Consider the following 25,318-nt stretch of genomic DNA (forward strand, 5'->3'; position numbering starts at 1 on the left):
GTGTTTCTACTGAGCAACTTCTCAACATAATTATTGAAGCACTGGTGCTTACTTAATGTAAATAAGTCACTGATGCAGCTCAGTCTTGCTGCTGGCTTCAAGCGGACTGAAGAGATGGATGGCAGTCCCAGATGTGCTTGCACAGCCATAAAGCTGTCCAAAAAGCAGCAAAAACCAGGCTCCGACTTCTTGCGAAGGCAATACCCACAATGTCACCCCAAGCACAGCGGTCAATCAAAATTACTCCAGAATATCAATCATCTAGCAGTTTTGGAATGGTCTCATTCATCATTCTGTGCCACTGCACTTGACCTTCCATAATTAATGTCTTATCGTTGGTGGACATAGCAACAGATCGACATCAATAGCTGTATTAGCATACTAAACTCACTTTTGTTCAACTGGGACTTGCTGAAATTGTACTGATGTAGCCATGATCAAACAATGGGATGAATAATTTCATACTAGTAATACAGAAATGGATATGGATAGTATCTATCTGGTATCTAAAGATCACAATGTAATATCACAGCAGTTAAACTGTCAGCTAAATTATGAGGTAATATTACCTGCATTATTTAATTTAACCCTATTTCACTTAACATTTACCAGGATAGAAGAAAAAAAAGTTTTCCAGCATTGTTCAACCCTTTTCTATTGTTGAAATGCGATAGGTCAGGGCAATTCTATTTCCATAAACAAGTCAACACAGTCACACTGAACAATGCTAGGAACTAGATCCTATACTATTTCCCAGGACAAGGCTGAAGTAGTCCAGGAGGTGGTGTTATGCATTTCTCACGTCTCAGCTGAGAATCAACAGATTTAAGACTATTTTTTAGGTCTACATACACCCAAAACACATTCAGCCATGAGGAAGTTCTGAACAAGCCTATTTACTTTGGCATGTGCCGTTTTGAAATGTTTTGCTTGAAACAGCTCAACAACAGACCTGTTGTTGTAAATAAGCAAGTAGATGACACATTACTTAATAATGGGAGATGGGAGAAAGTAAAGTTAATCCAGGTTTTTTTTTAAAAAGTGAAAAAATGATACATCTAAATACATTTTTGAAATACCAGTTTACCAAATCTTGATACAAATCAGGAGTGGTCCAAGAGCCAAAAGATCACTATTTGCGAGGCTGCAAATGCTTTTATTAAAAAAAAAGTCGAGTCACTGACTCACTTGTCAGCACAGTTCCAGAACCAACTAATTCAGTGCAGAGAACACACACACTAATGGATATCTAAATTATAAAAGGTAGCAACATAATCTTGTTTTATCAAAAAGAGATTAGTTACTGGTTAACTATAAAGGTCAGAGCTCTTTTAACCATCATTCCTAATTCAAGATGCTACATTTTTTGCAGTATTACTGGGTTAGTTGTTAAGGGAACTTCTCTACTGTATTCATTACAAGATCCTCTTTAGCAACGTCACAAAGGCAGCAATTGCAATTTGGCTATTTAACGGAGCAAACCCAACTGCTGCCCCATTTATTTAAATTACATTTGAAAGATTGTTGCTAATAAAAATACAATATTAGAAGTACTCCCAGCCGTGCTAATTCTTACTATAAACATTAAGCTTCTGCTACATTTAGATCAGGCTCCCTGTATAATTACCTACAAAGATTAAAATCCTACTACACACAATAATCATGGAGACCAATATATAATAATTGACTGCAAGTTAGCAATTACTATACCGAAGATATTGGAAGTAAACAAGCTAAATAGCAAGCAACACAGTTTCTCTGCTTGGTGAATTCAGCCAGTGTTTGCAGAAATGGAAAAAAAGTTCAAAAAATTGGGTATTCATCAAGAACTGTAAATCAAATTTCTATTTAGAAATAAAAATATGCAGGAGAAAAGTACAGTTGTGATCTTCTCAATAGTGGTATTAGACTGGGTAGTATGTCCAGATGCAATCCTAAAACCCTGGAGGCATAAGTGACATTAAAATCGGTAAATACAGGAAACTTTTGTTTAACCGGAGGTTAAATGTCCAGAAAGCGCTATCTACCGGCAAAATTCAGGAGCCGTTTCCTATAAGTTTTTTTTCTTCTCGTTGCTTTTTTTTTCCAGTCAGGCTCTGCAAGGTCTAGCTGAAGCTGTTGCTTAGCTACAGAGACGCTTTTAAGCTGCGGCCGACTGTTTTGAAGCTGTTGCTAAGCAACAGGGTTTGTTGATTCACACGGAGCTCAAAAGCTCCGTATGTTTTAACATTAGCGCTGGTTTCTACGGCAGTTTTGATGGTACGGCACCAGCTCGGTCCCATCAGTGCCGGATACCAGAAAGTTTCCTGTGAGAGCAATACAGAATATCACCTGCAAGGTCTTGGGAATTTTGTGTTTTCTTATTCAAAATGCAAAATTTGTTTCTAAAAAGTGGTATGCATACTTGCTGTAGTAAGGCTGCAGATATTTACTGCATTATTCTTAAATCAGTTGTCCTATTACATAAAGTGTAAACAGTCAGTGTGTGTAGAAATAGCCTACGCATGTATAAATAACACCAGCCTAGTCCCAATATTTTAGGTCCATATAGCTGATCTGCTGAATTATAGAAAGACATTTGCAGAGGCATTTTATAGTCTTGCTTAGATTCTTAGCACTCACCTATCTGCAACAATACTGGTGTTACCAAGGCAGTTTCCATAGCATAACAGAACTCCCTGCCAAACATCACTGCACCGTGCATCACCCATAATTTGACAGGAATGTGATCGATGGACCCCTCACTAACAGTTTCATCCTTATCTTCCTTCTTTTTCAATTTTGTGGTTAATTCTTGCGCTTGCATAGATTCTGTGTCATCCTTCTGTGGAGCCATTGCTGCCATAAAAATATATAGAATATGCGCTTTTTTGGGGGTAAAAGCTTAAATGAAGTCTTTTCCTCTAGTTTTCTGTTTCAGTTGTAGGCTTAGTACTTTTCTTCCACAATTTCCTTCAAATGTATTCAAAAAACCATGCACCAAAAGAAAAGCTATTTGGTAGAAACTTTGAATTATGGCTTGTTTATTGTCTATTAAAAATCCATATTAATTGCCATTCAGTTAATACTAGTTTCATTATAGAAGAGGTGTTTTCTTTGCAGTATAGAGATGGGAAGGCGACACAAAGAGGTCCTCTGTTACTCCCCATCGAGCGACTGTTCTGCAACATAAAAAAGGGAAGAAAAAATGAATCTCAATGATACAGTACAGAAGGAGGCCATTCAGCCCATCGTGTCTATGCTGGAAGATATGCAGATAGGTTTTAAAAGATACCTACATTAAAGTATTATAAAAGCTATTTTAAGGTAAACTAGAAGCTATAGCAGAGCACTGGATCCCAAAAGTTGTAACTATAACCAACTGCAATAAAGGACAGACATCTCAAAATTTGACTTTGGTCGTCGAGAGCAGAGTAAGGCATCAAGAAACTGTGGCGTCCATGAGCAAATCAGAGATTTACATTGCCCAACATGTGCTCCAGTAACCTGTGCAAGCGCTTATTCTACATCTGAACTTCAGCATATAGAGACTATATTTTTGGGAAAGAGCTCCAGTAGCAGGGAGTATTTTGTAAAGCTTCATTGTAGATACTCAACATGATCTTTATCAAGAGTTACATAGGTTGTCTACATGCTGCCCCTCGGTGACATCATCTGAAATCAGGTTCCACATGTACGCTGATGACACTCAGCTCGATCTCACCACCATCTCCCTTGACCCCTCCACAGTATGATTTGACCCACTGCCTGTCCGACATCTAGTATTGGAGGAGCAGAAATTTCCTTCAACTAAATATTGGGAAGACTGAAGCCATTGTTTTTGGTCCCTGCCACAAACTCCATTCTCTGGCCACTGTTTCCATCCCTGTTCCCTGGCAACTGTCTGAAGCTGAGCCAGACCATTCACAACACTGGTGTTGTGTTTGACAAGGGGATGAGCTTCCAACCACATATCCACTCCATCACCAAAACTGCCCACTTCCACCTCCATAACAACGCCCGACTCTGACCCTGGCTCAGCTCATCTGCTGAAACCCTCATGCATGCCGCTATTAACTCTAGACTTGAATATTCCAATGATCTTCCAGCTTACATAAACCTGCACTCATCCAAAACCCTGCTACGTGAATTGCAACTCGCACCAAGCCTCATTCACCCATAATCCGGGCTTGCTGATCTACACTGGCTCCCAGTCTGGCAACGCCTCAAATTTTAAAATCCTCATCCTGTTTTCAAATCCCTCCTTGGCCTCTATCTCTGTAACCTCTCCAGCCCTGCAAGCCTTAGTGATCTCTTGCGCATCCCTGATTTTAAGCCCCAAGCTCTGGAATTCCCTCCCTAAACCTCGCCGCCTCTCTACGATGCTCCTTAAAACCTACCTTTTGACCACGCTTTTAGTCACCTGACCTGGTACCAGCAAAATTTTTTGACACCATGCCACGAGATAACTCTCTTAAGCATCTTGGGACCTTTTGCTACATTAAAAAGGTGTTATATAAATGCAAGTAGTTGTTGTTGTAGGTTCTACATTAACTAAATGATATTGATCCTTTCTGCACCAGTATGTGCTGTCTGAACATTAAAGGAGGTTTGTTTTCTTTAAATTGGCAACACTTATTATAATTCGAAAACTCAATGAGCCTGACATATAAGTTACAACACAAACAAGCCGCTTGGCCCAACTAGTCCATATTAGCATTTACGCTCCACAGGAGAATAGTTTTAAATCGCATTTACCATTCTGATGTACCTTTATTGTCTTTTCTTTCATGGACCTATCCAAACTAATCTAATAGTTTCTTCTTCAACCACTAACCCTGGAAGTGAATTCCACAGCCTCAACTCTGAAGACATTTCTCTTGCTCTCCGTTCCAATTCTTTTACATTTAATATATCTATTGCCCATGTTCTAGACCTCTCAATTACTGGAAACAGGCTGCTTCTGTCTACCCTGTTCCTTCCTTTCATAATTTTATTCCATATCCTCTCACAATCTGCACTGTTCTAATGAAAATAAAATGCATTGCGCAGTGGGTTCCATGGTCACGGTGACATGCAGGCTTGGTTAGGCATGTAAAGCTCTGCCTCATCTGTCAAAAAAAGTCACCAGCTGCCACTATTAAATAATAAATTATACCTCCTATTTTGGCATCTTCTGCAACACAACTCCTCTAGGCCTATATCCAGATAATTGATATACATTGCAAACAGACGTGGCCCCTAAACCGAACTCAGTGGGACACCACTACCAGCCACCATAAAAACTGCCCAACTCCCACTCTGCCTTTTCCCTTCTAACCAATTTCAATTCCAGTTTGCTATCCTCAATTCAATTTTTATTTGCCATATGTAACCAGTACAAGTACAAGTACAATTACAATGGAATGCTTACTCCCCGTAGGGACACGTCAGCTATTCATACAGCGCCGTGTATTGCATATCCTGCCCCGAATTCCATGCCCCTTGATCTTCTCTACTAAGCATCCACGTGGTGTCTTGTCAAAGGTGTTCCTAAAGTCCCCTTTGTCGAGCACAATTGTCTCGAATCTGTGCCAGTTACTTTTATCTAGTTACGTGGTAATTTCATTCTTATAGTTTTGAAAATTTTCCGTACCACAGATGTCAAGCTAACCGACTACTTGTAATTAACCAGAGTAGCTGCCTCCTTTTTAAAAATGGGTACTAAAATTGGCCAGTTCCCAGTCTTCCAGCACATAAGCAACTCAATAGAACCCTGAAATACAATTTCTCAGTCCTTTGCAATTTACTTCCCGATCTCCCTCAGGACCCAGAGACGTATTGTTGTGCACTGGTGTTGTGTCTTCCTTTAGCCAACTTATCTAATATTTTACTTTTATTCATCACAATTGCTCATTTTGCACTCAATCACTTCAGCATTCACCTCTTCAGATATCCTTTTCTTCATTGGCTGTGAAGCACTTTGGGATGTCCTGCGGTCATGAAAGGCACTATAAAAATACAAGTCTTTCCTTTTTTAGTAAAGACCAATATGAAGTACTTACTAAATACTTCTGTCATTTTTTGTAATCTATTTCATTCCCACAATGAGTCTGTACTACACACCTAAACGTAACAAGGTTCGAGCCATCTCTGCTTTGTTGGCGCTATTGATATTTATTTGATGGCCCTGCCCACAGTCCTCAATTTCTCCACAGGAAGCTACAGCTTCAAATCTGTTGAGAATGGGAGCTCTGAGCACTCTTGTTCTGAACTCATTCTTGCCTTTTCCCTACCCCTCGGATAGTCAAATGTCTTTCCCCCTCCACTGACTGCTCCCCATCGCTCAGTGATGTGACTACCCTCGCAAACCCTTGCTTGAAAAACTCATGTGTCCAATCGTTTCCATTTCCTTCAAGTAAGATTGTAAGCTCAAGCAGAGATGGCGACTTTCCCACAGATGCGTTTGTCCAAGCCAACACAAGGTGCTCAGAACTCATATCTAGCAGGAACGGCATCACTTTCCCTCCCTGTGGCGCCAATATTGGATTTAGTTAGGTTGTTCGACTTTAAAAAGTTTCTCTCACTTGTGTATAATATCAGCCAGTGTACTTAGCACTTCCTTCCTGCTCTGCATCCAATTCCAACACTCAAATTTTCACTTTAGAAGTCCTTATACCACTCAGGTAGTTACCATCCCTCTCCCAACTCCAGATCCCACTTACAACATTCAATTCAATTTTATTTGCCATATGTAACTAGTACAATGGAATGCTTACTCCCCGTGGGGACACGTCAGCTATTCTTACAGCGCCGTGTTCAGAAAGTCAATTCTTTGGCATCCAGTGGCAGCACGATGTCCCTCAGCTGCTCCGTCCTCCTCATCACCACGGCTCCATGTGTGGTGGCCTGCTTCTCCCGCTCACCCTCTGGCCACCATTCCCGGCTCCCCTCCCAGTCGGACTGCGAGTCGTCGTGGCTGCTGCATGATGCGCTGTGCTGCCTCCGCCTGACTCGCCGAACACATCCTCCGGTCGCCGCGGCCTCCACCTCACAGTCGCCAGCTCCACGGTCCGACGGCCCGGGGCCTGCTTCTCCCGCTTCCGGTCCGGCCTCTGGCCATGCTCGGCTCCCCGCCTCCCAGTCGGAATGCCTTCCCGCTGAGGAGCTGCCGGCCGACGAGCTCTAGTGGGTCGACGTGGCTGCTGCTCGATGCGCTGCGCTGCCTCCGCCAGACTCGCCGAACACCTCGCTCCGGTTGCGGGAGCGAGCGGGCCGCCCAAAGCAGGGAGAGCACGCTAGCACTGGACCATCTCGGTCGCCATCTTGATTCTCAACGCAGATGGACAAAGTGCTTACTCCCAGGACTCTACTTGTACCAGAGATTGGTTCATGTAATATTTAAATTATACCATAGATTATTTATAAGAATAGAACATTTTTTGTATAAAGCTCAGACTTTTGGTGACTCACCAAAACAAATTCCAAGCTAGATTTGTTCACAGCTTGTAGTTGAATCCTGATAAATGGAGTGCGTTACATAAACTGGCCAGGGGAGAATAATTTGGATTCAGGACTTACTTCTGCAATCATTTTCATTTAGAAAGATATTCTAAATCGAGCAATCAATCTATACCATGTGCATCTTCCTCATCAGCTGTGCTGAAATACATTACTGAAATCTATGGTAAATGGAAGTTCAACGTCAAGACCATCAAAGCCATAATAATGGTTACAGGATGGGGTTGTGACTTCAAATGAGGTTTATCACTAGCCATTTCCACTAAATTAGAATTTTTCCGACCATTATGGCACAGCTCTGAGAATGACTACCAAGGCAGTGACTGCTGAGTTTCCTCGGTTTACACTGCTAATTTGCAATAAACCGGTTTAGCTGTCGCAGCACTTTCAATATAGCCAAGCTTCACTTTTGTATTTGAGGATTTTCGACAATCAAGTAATTTTGATCAGGAGAAACATGCAAAAAAAAAACACAAAATGTGTTGCCTGTATACAGTTCCAAGTGCATAAGCAAATACAAAGAGGCAATATATAAAGAGTCACAGCAGTTTCACAAAGGAAACACTACTTTCCAAATATTACTCTCAGTGTGGCATCATGAAGAAAACCTTCGTATCACAGGTTTCTTTGACTGGGTTTATCTGTTCACATATTAAAACAATTATACTCTCTCACTCTGGCTGTTCCCCAGTACAGCCCTCATCTTCGCTCCCTTAAGTCCAAGTGACAGAGACTTGAATAGATATGGCGGACAACTGTTTAGCCATTCACCGCCAGATCTGGCTGGACCACAAAGCATTATCGGGTCCTGCTCTTGTCTGCCAAAATTGTTCACTATTCCAGGATCATTCTGGAATAGTGAAGATAAACCCCGGCTTCTATTCTCTACTGCTAACCATCTTCTTAAACCCCTCTCCCCTGTCTCCTCCACCCTCACCTCCGACAACAAGTGTGAGGAGCTCATGGGCTTCTTTCTCTCTAAGATCGAGACCATCCATTCGGCTGCCTCTGCCACTTCCCTTCCTTCCCTGGCCAAACTTCCTCCAAAGTGCCCCCCTGCCCTAGCCCTGAACTCACATCTTTCTCCAGTTTCTCTCCAATCTCCCCTCATGACCTCTCTGCGCTCACCTTGTCCATGAGACCACTTCCTGCTCCCTCGACCCCATTCCCACCAAACTGCTGACCACCCAACTTCCTTTTCTGGTGCCCACGTTAGTCGACATTGTTAACTGTTCCCTCTCATCAGGTACTCAAATATATAAATAAGTATTTATAAATAACAGTGCTAGTAGGTTGTAGAATGGTCAGCCACCCAAAAGAAGATTTAGATTACAACCTTGGAGCCTGAACCTAATCCAAAGATGATAGACCAAGAGCTGTGACTGCACTGGAACCATCAAGTTCTTAATATGTTTTCATATACATCATCCCAGGGGTGTGTTTGCAAACACATCAGCAGCATTAGAGGCTTAAGCGAACCAATTTCTGGGTTCATAATTAAGACTTTTAAGAAAAAAATACTGGAAAAGCAATCAGAGATACCTCTACAGTATACACCCAATTGTTTAAATTTGTATACCAACAGTCTAAAAACATCACAAAATTAATTCCTTGCCCAACTCATCTTCCTTGCTTCTACATTCGACAATTCTCAGTGTAGCTGGACCGGTTCCTAAAACACTGGTATTTACTGGACAATGTTGAAAAGTTGTCTAGGTATGTCCTACCCACACGAATCATGAATGTAAACATGAATCTAACCCAGCCAATTAGCCTTCCTTTATACTCAGTGATTGGCAGAGTTGTAGCGCCATCAAGTATCACAAACTCACCGATGATCAGTTTGGGTTCTACCAGAAGCACGTGGCTCCAGACCTAATCACAGTCCTCATCTAGACCGGGACACAGGAGCTCAATGCAAATGGTGGGAGAATAGCAGCCCTCAAAAATTGAAGCAGCAAAACCAACCTGAAATGTTGGCTAGCCTGTTCTCTTTACAAATGCTGATTAACCTGCTGTGCATTTCCAGCATTTTCCATTTTTGTTTTAGATTTCCAGCATCTGCAGTATTTTGCTCCTCATTGTACATTTTTTATTTGTTCTCAAGATGGGAGACACAGGCAAGGCAACTTTACTGCCCATCCCCAACAGCCCTGAGGTGCTTGTGGGCCTTCTCCTTGAGCTGTTGTTCTGATCGTGGTCCAATGATGATTTAAGTAGGGAATTCCAGGATATTGACCCAATGGATGGTATGCAATTTGGAGTTCATGGCATTCCCATAACATTGCTGCTGTTGTCCTTCTCCGTAGTAGAGGTTGCGGGGAGGGAGGTACTGCACTGTATCCTGTACATAGTATCCACCATCGGCACACTGTAGCTGCACTGAGTCTAAGTGACAGGGGCACCGATCGACAAACTGATATGCCCTGGATGGTGTCAAGCTTCTGTAGTTTTGTTGTGGCTGCACCCATCTAAGTTAAGTGGTGAGTATTCCATCACATTCTTGATTTGAGTCTTGCAGATGGTGATGTGTCAGGAAGTGAGGCACTTGTTGCAGACCACCAAGTCTCTACCTTGACCATGTAGCCATGGTGTTGATATGAATGATCCAGTTAAGCTTCTGTTTAAGAGTGGCACCCAAGATGTGGTGGTACTGTTGAATGTCAGGGGAGATGGGCAGGTAACGTTCTCCAACAAGTCACTTGTTAGCCCAAGCCTGGATGTTAGCCCAAGCCTGGATGTTATCCAGGCCTTTCTGTAGGCTGTCAAGAGCTACTTTATCAGGAGTTGCAAATGGAGCTGAACACTGAAATTATCAATAAACAGCCCTGCTCCTGACTTAATGATGAGAGCAAACGTCACTGTTGAAGTAGCTGAAGATGGTTAGTCCAAGGACACTTCCCTGGCAAGATGGAATAGTTGCCACTTCCTCTATGGATACAGCTGCAACACTCAAGAAGCTTGACACCATCAAAAACAAAGCAGTTCACTTTATTGGCACCTTACCATTGGCTGCTATGTCCAATGACCAGCATACTGTGGTTATGATAATGTAGTATGTACAGGATGCATTGAAGGAAATTACCAAATTTACTTCAACAGCAGCTTCCAGCCCTGCAAAACCTACCACCTAGAAGGACAAGAGCAGCAATATCAAGGGAACACCAGCACCAAGTCCCCTCTGAAGCCACACACCATCCTGCCTTGGACAGGTCTCGGTTCTTTCAACATTGCCCAATCAAAATCCAAGAGTCACCGACCTAACACCATGTGGAAGCACAATCACCACAGGGACTGCAGCAGTTCAAGATGGTCCACCAAGACCGTTACAGGGTAACTAAGGATGGGCAATAAATGAAGCACGGCCAGCAGCACCCCAGTCCCACGGCACTATAAAAAAAACCATGGCAATAGGGATGTTGCAATTGGCATCAGTTCCTGTATGTTGGACTAAAATCTATCTTTCAATGCCATCCAGTGTTATGTTCTGTAAAATTACATGTATACAGATCCAGGCAGGACAGGCCAAAACTCAGCATGATGCACCTCAGTGCCAACTGAATTTTTTTTGAATATCTGTCTAATTTATTGCATTGCTCTACTATCCATTGCACTAGGCACTTGAGTCCATCCATTTTGGTCCACCTCACCTCCTTGGCAGACACCAAAAATGCTATAGCTGTAAAGACAGGAAGTGTGTCCAATAACATTTTCTCATCATTAACCTACAATTTACTTATGTTTGTTCAAATATGGGCAGACATATTAAATATCTGCCATCACTTTTTAAAGTGGAAAATCTGAGATCAGCCATTCCTGCTCGAGCAGTTTTAAACAGATGACTGCTTTTTCAGTAACTGTGCTCACCTCACTAATAGTGCTCACCTCACTAATTGTGCTCACCTCACTAATAGTGCTCACCTCACTAATAGTGCTGGGCGGGGGCAGGGAGGAAAATCAGGTTGGGGTGCAGCAATTATTTTGGAAGCAACTGAGTAGCAGATGTTTGAGAACAGCTGGAATTGGCTCCCTGGCACAATTCCCACTCCCATCCAGAATTTTGGGGATGGGGGAAAAAAAGCCCATATAAATTAAAATATTTGGGTGTAGGAGTAATTCAGCTGACTTGAGGTCTTAATGCAAATTTACTACATACAATTACAAAAACTGTATCAAGACACACTCAGCATTTTGACTGTGGTCAAGTAGAAAGTACTCGAACCAGCAACTATGAACTCTAGAAATAACAGACAATGCTGGAAAAACTCAGCAGGTCAGGCAACATTTTCTGTTGTTATTTCGGATTTCCAACATCCACAGTATTTTGCTATGAACTCTAGATGCTGCTGCGTGAAGGTTGGGCACAACATACTTAAGGATAAGGATTTCAAGCTCAGACAGTCTGTGGGCCCAACCTCCACACAAAAACGAACAAGCGGCTTCGAACAATCAATGTCTCATGCAGAATGCGGATCCAGCAACAATTGCTATATGAGCACATGCAAGCCATCTACAATTAAAAACTAGAAATTGATCACAAAGGTAGTCAAGATACTTCTGGCATCATGAACCCAGAAAAGATACAAACATCCTTAATTCACCAAGTTACTTTCTGGAGTAGAATTCTTAACTTGGGTTTTACCCAATAAACATCAATTAATTAGCACGCTCCTGGCTTAGCAAGTGTCTTATTTAAGTAGTCACTGAATGACGTAGAAGTCTACTTCAATTACACGGTGCCTTGCCAGAAAGTAAAACAGAAATTAACCTTCAGTAACCCATTTTCCATTCTACAGATCATATATCTTGCTCAAACATAGTTCAATCCCTTTACTATACTATCTTATGCCACAACTTAATGATGTTAAACCATTGTATATTGGCTGACATTCCAGTTAAACAGCATGCATTAAACTACCTCTTCAAATTGCACATTTAAGGAAGTTTCTTTTAGCAAGAACCAGAATGGACCCAAGGTACAAGAGTAATTTTCATCTATACAAAGCCTGGCATAAAAAACCCATGAAGTGGAAATGTATATCACGTCATTTACACACATTACAGTACAAAATGCTATACTAGTACGAGTTATGACATCAGAATAAAGTGATGCTATTGGAGCAGGCATGTCATCAGGTTCAGAGAAATCCCTGCTTACTTATAAATCCAAACTAAAGATATGCAGTCATCGCATATACCGAGTGCACCAAGCCTACCTAGATCCATATTACACTCCAATTGGCTTATCCACAAAAATAAAGTTGGAAAGGTTACAAACGGTAACTCAGTTTTGCTATCACAATTTAGATTACCAGAACACCTCTTAAAAACCCTGTTAACGTGCATATCTTTTACTTGCCATACAAGAAATTTATTAACTGATCTTCCTTAAATAGACCTGCCAGATTTGCCCACTTGCGCAACCTGCCAGCTTCAATTTGCCTTTCCCTCCCACCCACTTTAAACAGAGGGAAACAAAAATTGCAGCAGCTACTCAATACAGTTCTCATTAAGAGACTACATAAGAACATAAGAAATAGGAGCAGGAGTAGGCCAATCGGCCCCTCGAGCCTGCTCCGCCATTCAATAAGATCAAGACTAATTTCTTGAAAGTTAACAATTTTTAAGTTAAGTACGCAGTATTTAGTCCAGAGCTGCAATAAGTAAATTTGTCTTTTCTCTTCACGGGTGCTGACTGACCCGTTGTGTATTTCTAGCATTTTTATTTTCGCTTTTACATCAGATTTCTAGTTTTATTTTCTTTTATTTGTAAAGATTGAGAAACTTTGGCTGAAATAAGTTTGGGGAAAAATAATAAATATGCCTACCAAGCCCTACATAAACATTAAAGGAGCGGGGGTGAAATAGAAACAGCTAATGACGGTCAAAACTAAATCATTTTTAAATCACCAAATACGATACACAAACTTTCTGGGAGATAACCATACCTGAATTGGCAGACCATTAACAACGTTTTCACTAACAGTAAAATGAACCATCAGGCGGTATACCAGGGCCTCGGCATAGTTAGATATTACTCAATATCTTCTAATACCTAGTCTAGAACAGCAAAAAGGGCAGAATCTGGGACCAATGTGACCTCAATATACCATTAATTTTTGAACGAGCAATTTAGACCCACTGCACGCAGTTTTCAGATCTGTGCCAATTTAGATATACCATCACCATAAAACTAGCAGCAAGTTCATAAACACCTCTCCTGATATGCCCTACAAATACACTCTCATTGCCTAATCATAGCAAAAAAGAGAGAAAGCAAGGTGTTTTTAGGGTGGAGCAATGAGCTACCAGAAATAGAACCATAGAATCATGTCAACCCCCTGGGCAGACCTGGTAATCCAATACTGGAGCCAGACAGTACCACTGGTATTCCAGGGCACTGTCTGACCAGTGAACCTAGCTCACCAATGGAAGATGTCCTGTCCATCCCCACCCCCCCCCCCACCAAATTGCTGGGAAAGGGGTGAGGGGTGCAGGATTGTCAGCAAGGGTTGAAGGAGCAAGAGGCAGCTGAATGGTGGTCTCATTCTTATTGACAAAGAAGTCCATGAGCTCTTTCTACTTGCTGGATTTTAAGGGGAGGAGGGGGACACAGGAGAGGGGTTTAAGGGGTTGGCAGCAGACAAAAGTAGTCATTTTGGCATCTGGCTTCTGAAGGGAGTTTCTGGTAGCCTGCAACTTCAAAATGGTACCTTCCTTCTATTTGGATTAGTGTTTCAGGCATCTGCACCTCATGTAGAGTTTAAAAGGCAAAAAGAAAGCAGAGATGCTATTCATTAGTTGTACCCATCTTTAGGAACCAACATACTACAATATACTAGTATAAATAAATTGCAGTAATATTAAATTTTTAGCTTTTGCCTGTTAAGTGACTGCAAGAAGACAAAGTGTAAGCGCAAGACAGACTTGCTTTATATTTATAGATGCAATGAAGGGCAATGGTCAGTTTAGACCTTTTTTTAAATATTCGTTCATGGGATGTGGGCGTTGCTGGCAAGGCCAGCATTTATTACCCATCCCTAGTTGCCCTAGTGAAGGTGGTGGTAGCCGCCTTCTTGAACCGCTGCAGTCCATGTGGTGATGGTACTCCCACAGTGCTGTTAGGGAGGGAGTTCTAGGATTTTGACCCAGCGGCAATAAAGGAACAACGATGTACTTCCAAGTCAGGATGGTGCGCAACTTGGAGTTGGTGGTGTTCTCATGCGCCTGCTGCCCTTGTCCTTCTAGGTGGTAGAGGTCATGCGTTTGGGAGGTGCTGCCGAAGCAGCCATGGCAAGTTGCTGCAGTGTATCTTGCAGATGGTACACGCTGCAGCCACGGTACACTGGTGGTGGAGGGAGTGAATGTTTAAGGTGGTGGATGGGGTGCTTTATCTTGGATGGTGTCGAGCTTCTTGAGTGTTGTTGGAGCTGCACTCATCCAGGCAAGTGGAGAGTATTCCATCACAATCCTGACATATGCCTTGTAGATGGTGGAAAGGCTTTGGGGAGTCAGGAGGTGAGACACTCGCTGGGTATTGTGGCCTCTGACCTGCTCTTGTTGCCACAGTATGTGTGTGGCTGGTCCAGTAAAGTTTCTAGTCAATGGTGACCCCCCCAGGATATTGATGGTGGGGGATTCGGCAATGGTAATGCCATGAAGCAGTTGTTAGACGCTCGCTTGTTGGAGATAGTCATTGCCTGGCACTTGTGTGGCACGAATGTTACCTGCCACTCATCAGCCCAAGCCTGAATGTCGTCCAGGTCTTGTTGCATGCGGGCATGGATTGCTTCATTATCCGAGGAGTTGCGAATGGCACTGAACACAGTGCAGTCATCAGCGAACATCCCCACTTCTAACCTTATGATGGAGGGAAGGCCATTGATTAAGCAGCTGAAGATGGTTGGGCAGAGGACACTGCCCTGAGGAACTCCTGCCACAATGTCCTGGGGCTGGGATGATTGACCTCCAACCACCACAACATCTTCCTTTGTGCTAGATATATGACTCCAGCCAGTGGAGAGTTTCCCTGCCCACCCCAATTCCCATTGACTTTAGTTTTACTAGGGATCCTTGATTGAATTTTTTGAGGAGATTACAAGGAGGGTCGATGAGGGTAGCACGTTTGATGTAGTCTACATGGATTTTAGCAAGGCTTTTAACATGGTCCCAAATGGCACACTGGGTAGAAAAGCCCATGGGATCCAAGAGAAAGTGACAAGTTGGATCCAACAATGGCCCAGTGGCAGGAAGCAAAGGGTAATGGTTGACGGGTGTTTTTGTGACTGGAAGCAGTGGGGTTCCGCAGGATGCTGTACTAGTTCCCTTGCTTTTTGTGGTAAACATCAATGATTTAGACTTCAATGTAGGGGGCATGATTAAGTAGTATGCAGATGATACAAAAATTGGCTGTGCGGTTGATAGTGAAGCAGAAAGCTATAGCCTGCAGGAAGGCATCAATGGACTGGTCAGGTGGGCAGAAAAGTGGCAAATGGAATTCAATCCGGAGAAGTGTGAGGTAATGCATTTGGGGTGGGCGCTATAAAAATACAAGTTGCTGTTGTTGTTTGTTAGGAAGGCCTTGAAGAAGCACCTGACTGACACCATACCATGCAGCGATTTACCCATTTATAAAAATGCTTAAAATAGTAAATAAAACCCAGCTTGGTTCTTGGCTAGCTGAAGATGAATGCAGTTCCCCTCCCCCACGACATCTCACTTCCATGGTTAATTGGCAGCATGCTGGGAAATGCTGTAAACAGTTTTTCCTAATGACACACTTGTGTGTTGCAAGAGAATGTTCCTATACCTGATGCTGCATAATTGTTAGAGACTTCAATGCATTCACATTTAAATACATGACAGAAAATTTAGCACAAAAAGAGGTCTTTTACAATGAAGAGGTAAACCAAGAAAATAGGGTCAGCAGGCAATTAGACTAATGAAAAGTAAATTTACAACCTAATTGTGCTACTTTGATAAATGTTTGGAATAATCTACCAATGCAGGCGAGAGAGAACAATGTAATATTATACAATTAGATGCAGTATTCAGATAATTTACTAGAGGGAAGAGCTTCAAAGTCAAATAGCTTATCTTTGCTGCATCTAGATAATGTCAATCAAATTCAGTTACAAACTCATTGCTGGCTTTGATTCTTTGGTATTAGAATCATTTTTATCTTGGGATGGTACACAACTTGCATTTATATAGCTTCTTTAAATATAGGGAACATCTTAAGGGTGGGTTGGGGGGAAAAAAATAAAGGAACAGAGACCAAGGCATGGTGGGGAATTAGGAGGAGTGACAAAGTTTGGTGGGAGATGAGTTTTGAGAAGTTTTTTTTGTGAAACAAGCAGGGAGAAACTTTCAGAGAATCGGACTGAAGCAGTCGTCATAAGTGGTGCTACAAAGTGTGGGTGGAATACATAAAAGAGATAGAGATAGTTGAATGACTAGAGTATGTATATAGGCTGGGGTGAAACAGTAGAGGAATGAAGACTAATATTTTAAAAATTAAGTGTTGTGGGATAGGATGAGAAAGCAAGTAATTTCTAAACTACGTATATGGAATGCTACCTCAGAATGTAGAGCACAGAAATACACACAACTGGTCCACGCCAGTGTTTAGGCTCCACACAAGCCTCCTCCCATCCCTCTTCTTCGAACCCTCAACAGAAATTTCTATTCCTTTCTCCCTCAGGTGTTTATCTAGCTTGCCCTTAAATGCATCTACCTTGTGTAGAAAAAAAAAACCCTATCTAGTACTCCCATCCACGGCCCAGAATCAGCCGTAGCTCAGTGGTAGCACCCTCGCCCGACTCGACTCAGAAGGTTCTAGAGTTAAGAGGCCTTCAAGGAGATGAATGATTTGGGTGCAGACTGGACACATTCCCACAAGGGGGAAAAGGAAGGGCATCCAAAGTTAGAGCTCCCTGGATAATGAAAGATAGATTAAAATGAAACAGAAAAAGGAGGCTTATGATAAATACAAAAACAAAGCTGGAAATACTCAGGTCAGGCAGCATCCGTGGAGAAAATATCCTCTCTCTCTCTCTACACAGATGCTGCCTGACCGGAGTATTTCCAGCATTGTTTTATAATTCAGATTTCCAGTATCTGCAGTATTTTGCCTTAGGTTCATAATTCAGTCAAGAACCAAGCTGAATACAGAAAGTACAGGGGAGAACTGATAAAGGAAACAAGAGGGGCAAAGAGAGTACGAGAATAGATTAGCAGGTAATAAGAGGAAACCCAAAAGTCAACATATAAAATAGTAAAAGGGTAGTCAAAGGAAGGGTGGGGCCGATTAGGGACCAGAAAGTACATTGGAATGCTCTTCACTGAAGAAGATGTTGCCAAATCACAGTAGAGAAATTAGGTAGAGAGAGGTACTTAAAATGTAGGCAGTGCTCAAAGTAGAAAAGTCACCTAGTTCAAATGGGATGGGTGCGGAGGGAAGCAAGGGTGGAAATTGTGGAGGCTCTGGCCACAATCTTCCAATCCTCCTTACATATGGGGATAGTGCCAGAGGACTGGAGGGTTGCAAATGTTAAACCCCTGTTCAAAAGGGGGAGGTGGATAAACATGTCAATTACAGGCCAGTCAGCCCAACCACAGTGGTGGGGAAACTTTTAGGGACAGAATTAATTGGCACTTGGGAAAATATGGATTAATAAATGAAAGCCATTTGTTAAAGGAAAATTGTTCTTGACTCGGTGTTCATTGAGTTCTTTGATGAAGTAACAGAGTGGATGAGGGTAATGTGGTTGATGTGTACAAAAGCAAAGAAGTTATGCTAAACCTTTCTAAGACACTGGTTAGGCCCCACAGCAGGAGTAGTGTGGCTATGCTTCAGGAAGGATGTCATGGCCTTAGAAAGGGTGCAGTGGAAATTTACTTCAATGGTTACCAGGGATGAAAGACCTGTTTCGACACAAGAGAAACTGTGGTTGTTCTCCTTAGATCAGCGCAGGTTAAGGGGAGGTTTGATAGGTGTCCAAAACCTTGAATGGTTTTGATACAGCAAATAAGGAATAATGGTTTCCAATGGCAGAAGAGTTGGCAACCAGAGGACACAGATTTAAGGCAATTGGCAAAAGAACCAGAGGCAACACAGAATTTTTTTTTTTTTTTAAATTAAAAACAGTGATGGTGATCTGGAATGCGCTGCCTGAAAGGGCGGTGGAAGCAGATTCAATAATAACTTTCAAACGGGAATTGGATAAATACTTGAAGAAAAATTTGCGGGGCTATGGAACTATTTGGATAGCTTTCAAAGAGCTGGCACGGGTACGATGGGCTGAATGGTCTCCTTGTGTTGCATCATTCTATGGTTGTGGTTTCAAGTCCCACTCGAGACACGTGCACAAATTTAGGCAGACACTCCAGTGCAATACTGAGGGAGAGCTGCACTGGCGGAGGTGCCGTCTTTCGGATGAGATGTTAAACCAAGCGTAAAAGATCCCATGGCATTATCCGAAGAACAACAGGGGAGTTTTTCCCTGCGTCCTGGCCAATATTTCTCCATCAAGCAACATCACAAACAGATTATCTGGTCATTATCACATTGCGGTTTGTGGGACCTTGCTGTGCGCAAGTTGGCTGCCACATTTCCTACATTACAACAGTAACTATACTTCAAAAGTACTTTGTTGACTAAAGCGCTCTGGGACGTCCTGAGGTTATGAACGACGCTATATAAATGCAACTCTTTCTTTTATTATTCTAATTATTGCAACCTATAATCATCAACTTTTGCTTTTGTAGAGACAGAATTTTTCCATAGTATACACTCCAAGACTGAGTGCAGACTAAAGAGGTTGCATTCTCACACTGAAAAGGTTTAAAATATTTCACATTCAGCATGTACCTTGGTTTATGACCAATTTCCCAAAGAAACTGCTGAAAAGGTTAATACAGGGGAGGGGAGAAATCTTCCCAAGTTTCTACAATTACAAAATCCAGAACTTAAAAAAGGGCACTACTGACCCTAAATACATTTCATGCCTATAAAAATGGCAAGATTGATAGTTTATATTTTGGGCACATGGCTCTTAGAAACACAAAACCAATTCAGGACCATAAAGCACTGCTGCAAGTCATTTTTAATGTGGCCAGAAAGGATAAAACTGAATCTGTTCATTCATCCATTCCAATGCTTGTAATAGCTTTATACAACTTGTACAAACAAACTAGCAAAATTAATAATGCTGGATTATTTACAGAAGTTTTAAAAGCCAGTTTTCACCCATTTCTAAACATTAAGGCCTAGAAATTTGGTGGGCTGCGCCACCAGTTAGCGCCTAAAGAGGGCACTCAGTGGCTTTAGCGCCACTGGCCGCGCCTCCCGCGATATTTAGCGGGGCGCTAATGGCGGCGTTAGCCTGTAGCTCTGCACCGCCACCGATGACGTCATCGGTGTGCGCAGCGCCCCGCTACCGCCCCGATATTTGGCAGTGCCCGCCTCGAACGCTGATCGCAAATCGTGCCCGGTTCACGGGGCCTACCTGTGGCGGTAGTGGCGCAAATTAAGGTGGCGGTGCGGGGCGGCCATTTTTTCAGTGGCCGCCTGCCAGCACCTCCATCCCCGGCCTCCTGATGATTCCGCCCTCCACTGAGAGCCCAGCACTTCGCCTCGGTGCCGGGCTCTTTTGCCGGCACTCGATCGGTCATGGCGCTGGTGCAGGCCCCTCCCCCTTAAGGGGAGGAAGGCCTGCAGTACCGCAGCGCCGCACGTTGCGCTGCGATATTCAGTTTCAGCGCCCCAAGGGGGACGCGGGGCGCCTCGAGCAGCGCCCCGCGTCCTTCTTGGGGCGCTCAAGCTGAATTTCCGGCGGTCGCAACTGTTGTGTCTGTGTATAATAAGACACAGACTGCAGGAGAAACGGTACAACAGGTGTTTACTCAACGTGGCTCACAGTGGAACTGCCTGTACAGATCACTACTCAGTGCTATATACAGGTGTGGTCACTGCCGGTACTACAGTATGCAGGAGCTGTAAAAAGTAGTTCCCCCCTTAAAAAAGGTACATACATTACAATTCCTCCCCTTTTAGATTAACAGTACCATAACACTCATTTAACAATTAAATATCAAACTTACAATTAACACTTAACATGCAACATTAGCTGAAAATAGTCTATTTATATATTCAGTCTTTGGGGAGGCTTCCTGATCCTTTCTGGATAGCGCCTTTCCAGAGTGTCTTGCTCTTGGTGGGGAGGCGATTCTGGCCCCCTGTCGTCGGTTGGTTCATCAGCTTCCGACGCTACTGTTTCTGGGGTAGATGCGACCTGTATGCCGGGTTCATCACCAGGTACGTATGGGCGAGGCATGGGGTTGACTTGTTCCTGTGACTCTAGGATCTGGTCAGCATGGCGTCTCACGATGCTCTCCCCAACGTCCACTGTGTACATTAGTGGGCCCTGCCGTGTGCATATCATTCCTGGCTGCCATTTTTCTGTTCGGTAGTCGCGGGCCAAGACTGGTTGCCCTACATTGAAGCTCCTTGTTGGCTTCTCATGGATGTGCTGGAATTGCTTACTCTCAACATCTCTTCGTAAGTTTGGTCTGAGCAAATCCATGCGAGATCTTAACTTTTGGTTAAAAGAACATCATGGCTGGGGCCTGGTTGGTGACCGCATGTGTCGCATTCCGGTAGGCGAGCAGGAAATTGTCCACCTTGTGCTGCAGCAGAATGTTGTCTTTGTACAAAGCCTTTATTGCCTTCTTAAAGGTTTGTACGAACCTCTCCGCCAATCCATTTGTGGCTGGATGATACGGGGCGGATGTGGAATGCCTTACCCTATTCTTTTTCAAGAACCTCCGGAACTCTTCGGACACAAACTGTGGTCCGTTGTCGGAGCAAATCTGTTCTGGCAAGCCATTCCTGGCAAAAATGGTCTGTAGGACTGCAATAGTTTTCTCCGTGGTGGTGGAGGACATTTTGATGACCTCAGGCCATTGAGTGCGCATCCACAGCTATTAAAAACATTCAGTCCATGAATGGACCAGCAAAATCAATATGCACCCATTGCCATGGAGATGAGGGCCACTCCCATGGGTGTAGAGGGGCCTGTGGTGGTGCATTTTGGACTCTGGCTTCCTGAGCAGCTCTTGGTCAGGTCCTTGATTTGTTTATCGATTCCCGGCCACCACACAAGCCCTGGCTAGGCTTTTCATTTTTACCCCTCCCAGATGACCCACATGAAGCTCATTGAGCACTCTATCCCTTAACTTGGGTGGAATTACCACTCGGGATCCACACATCAAGGTCCCCCGGCACACTGACAGCGGTTCTCTCCTAGTCGAGAATGCTGGCAACAGTGAGTCGCCATGTGCTGGCCATCCCTTCACCGTCAATTCATATACCCGAGACAGTGTCGGGTCATTTCGGGTTTCCTTTTCGATACAAGCGTTAGTTACCGGTAGGTATTCAATTTTGTCGAATGGAATATTTCGACAGGATCCACTGCTGGTGCTTCCTCCGCAGTAGGCAGTGACAGGCGTGATAGCCCATCAGCGTTTCCATGCTGTTTCGTGCCCTTATATTCAATCTCATAGTGGTGCGCCCCTAGAAAAAGTGACCATCTTTGTAGTCGTTGCGCAGTCACCACCGGAACGCCCTTCTTCGGATTAAAAATGGAGACAAGAGGCTGGTGATCAGTCAGCAAGATGAATTTCTGCCCGTGCAGATAGTGATTGAATGTTTTCACTCCCCACACTAGGCTGAGGGCCTCCCTGTCAATCTGGGCATAGTTACGCTCGGCGGAGGTTAGTGATCGTGACGCAAAGGCTATTGGCCTCTCTGAGCCGTCCGAGAATTTGTGCGACAGCACTGCTCCAATGCCGTAGGGTGACGCATCACATGCCAACCGAATTGGTAATGCCGGGTTGTAGTGGGCCAATACCTCTTTTGATGTGATTAGTGTTTTGCTCTTCTACATTCGTCACTCCACTGCCATGGCACCCCAGTTTGCAGTAGGGTGTTCAGTGGGTGTAGTATTGTAGACAAATTTGGCAAGAACTTATGGTAGTAGTTTACCAGCCCGAGGAACGACCTCAGTTGTGACACATTTTCCGGTGCTGGAGCCTTGACTACTGCCTCAATCTTCTCTGGGGACTTATGTAACCCCTCTATCGATAACGTGGCCACAATATGAGATCTGTTTTCTAAAAAACTCGCATTTGGGGCGGTTAGCTCTGAGCCCATATTCCTGCAATCTAGTGAGCACCTGCTCCAGGTTGGCAAGGTGATCACTGTCATTTTCGCCCGTGACCAGGATGTCGTCCAAATAACACTGGGTCCCTGGGATCCCTTGCAGGACTTGTTCCATTGCCCTCTGCCAAATAGCCGGAGCTGATGCTACCCCAAATACCAGCCGGTTGTATTGGTAGAGGCCTTTATGGGTGTTGATTGTGAGGTATTTTTTTGATGCTTCTTCTACCTCCATTTGCAGAAACGCCTGGGCCAGATCAATCTTAGTGAAGCGTTTCCCTCCAGATAGCGAGGCGAAAATATCTTCAATCCGCAGAAGTGGATATTGTACGGTGTGAAGGACCGGGTTCACGGTTACCTTAAAGTCCCCACAGATGTGAACCTTCCTTGGTTCCCCAGGCATGCTGCTCAACGACTTTTTCATCACAGGGACGATGGGTGTAGCCCACTCGCTCCAGTCTACCTTGGACAGTACACCTGAACGTTCCAGACTCTCCAGCTCTGCTTCGACGGCTGGGCGGATCGCACAAGGTACCGGTCTGGCCTTAAAAAAATTTGGGCTTGCGTTTTCTTCAATTTTAATCGTCGCTGTCATGCCTTAGTGTTCCGAGTCCTTGCTGGAACACTTCTTTCGCGTCAGTTAGGATCTTTGACAGTCGCCCAGGTGTGACGTCGTCATCCTTTTTGTCAGCCACAGTCAGTGCCTGTATGGAATGCCAATCCAGTTGTATTTTCCAGATCCATTCACGTCCCAGTAATGGTGGTCCTCCATCTTGCAATACATACAGGTCTAGTTTTGGTGTTTCCTTACCGTTATATATAACGGTCACCCTTATTTTTCCTTTGGGGTAGACTTTTTGCCCCGTGTAAGTCTTCAAAATAATTTGTGTCTCTCAAGGGTATGTGTGAGAATAGCCGCTCGTAGTCCCGTCGGTTTATGACGGTTAGGGCTGATCCTGTGTCCAATTCCATCTTTACCTGGACTCCTGCTATCTTGAGAGTGACCCAAATGGTTCGGTGATCCTCCGTTGTGATCACATTATGTAGTTTCAGACAACTCAGTTCCCTGCTTTCGGAGTAGTCATCACTCTTTTGTTCATCTGAACTATTCTCCGTCATCTTATGTACCTTCTTGTACTTTTTTTTGGTAGGTTTCTTATTGCTGGTTTTCTTTCCCGACCTGCAGACTCGTGCTATGTGTCCTACTTTTCCACACTGTCTGCACACTTTGTCTTTGAACCAGCAATCATTCTGGTCATGTGTTGTTCTGCCGCAGCTATAGCACTTCTCTGTTCCATATGACATTTCGTTTGTGCCATATTCTTGCGGTCTCTGTATCTCTGCAGCGCCCCGTGCTGCTGCTTCATATGATACCGCAATGCTGAAAGCCTTTTCCAGTGTAAGGTCCTTTTCAGATAAAAGCCGTTTCTGGGTTCCTTCACTTTGAAGCCCACACACAAACTTGTCCCTTAAGGTATCTGCCAGTCCCGCTCCAAACTGGCAGTGTTTCGATAGTTTGCGCAGTTCTGTTAAATAATCAGCATTGCTTTCATCCTTATGCTGGTTCCGTTTGTGAAACTTGAATCTTTCTGCTATCAGCAGCGGTGTGGGGTTTAAATGTTCCTGTAGTATTGTTACTATGTCTTCAAAACTCTTTTCCATTGGCTTCGTTGGGGTTACTAGATTTCGTTATAATCTATACGTCTTTGCACCCATTAGATTTAATACCGACGCTTTCTTGTCATCTGACACCTCATTTGCCTTGCAGTACACCTCTATTCGTTCGACATATGTAGTCCAATCTTCGACTTCATTGTCAAATGCGGTGATACTGCCACTCTTCGGCATTTTGGTTGTGGTTTAAAATGGCGTATCCCGCGCTTTCCTTCCTCCCCTGCTGCTGCCAACACCGCTCCCGGCGGCTCTCGTGGCAATGGCGGCACCCTGTAGGTTTCGCGCGCTTCTCCTGCGCTGCTGCCAACGCCGCTCTCGGCGGTCCTCGTGGCAATAGCGGCGCCTCGAGGGTTTCTGCGCGTCTCTCTCTCCCTTTCTTCGACGCTGCTCGGCCCCTGAACACTGGCTGCGCCCTGTGCGCTCTTCTCTCTTTCTCCCCCACCCCCCCGTTTCGCTGGACCACCTCGACTGGAAAGCCAAGCCTGGCTCTCGACAGCCTCCCCCACAATTCTCGAGTCGCTGCTGGATGACTGGGCGGTTGCCCGTGGTCGACGCCCGAGTCTCTGGCCTGGACCTCCAATCCACTGATCTCCAGGAACGAATCCCCAGGAGGTGATGCAGAGTTGCAGGTAGGTTCGAACTTGCCTCGTCGCCAATGTTGTGTCTGTGTATAATAAGACACGGACTGCAGGAGAAACGGTACAACAGGTGTTTACTCAACGTGGCTCACAGTGGAACTGCCTGTATAGATTACTACTCAGTGCTATATACAGGTGTGGTCACTGCCGGTACTACAGTATACATGAGCTGTAAAAAGTCGTTCCCCCCTTAAAAAGGTATATACACATTACAGCAACTGCTCCGATCGCAGTGGTAATTCCGGCGCCCAGGCGAGCTTGGCGCCCCATTTGGGCCTCCACCGAATTTCTAGGCCTAAATCTTTTA

At 44.0% G+C, this 25,318-nt stretch overlaps 1 protein-coding gene across 4 annotated transcripts in view; it reads right to left on the minus strand.

Moving 5' to 3' along the window:
* The window catches only part of LOC147114612 (polyamine-transporter SLC45A4-like), a 98,866-nt gene that overhangs the window by 52,807 nt on the left and 20,741 nt on the right, over positions 1 to 25,318 (minus strand). For all 4 annotated transcript variants that reach the window (XM_085992430.1, XM_085992432.1, XM_085992431.1 and 1 more), the window contains exon 2: positions 2,623 to 3,161. In XM_085992430.1, coding sequence (XP_085848556.1) covers positions 2,623 to 2,845 — 223 coding nt within the window. In that variant the 5' untranslated portion in view covers positions 2,846 to 3,161. The remainder of the gene's footprint in view (positions 1 to 2,622; positions 3,162 to 25,318) is intronic.

The sequence above is a fragment of the Somniosus microcephalus genome, chromosome 7 (genome assembly GCF_052327205.1).
Source record: "Somniosus microcephalus isolate GS21.2 chromosome 7, FLI_Smic_1.0, whole genome shotgun sequence".
Taxonomy (NCBI): domain Eukaryota; kingdom Metazoa; phylum Chordata; class Chondrichthyes; order Squaliformes; family Somniosidae; genus Somniosus; species Somniosus microcephalus.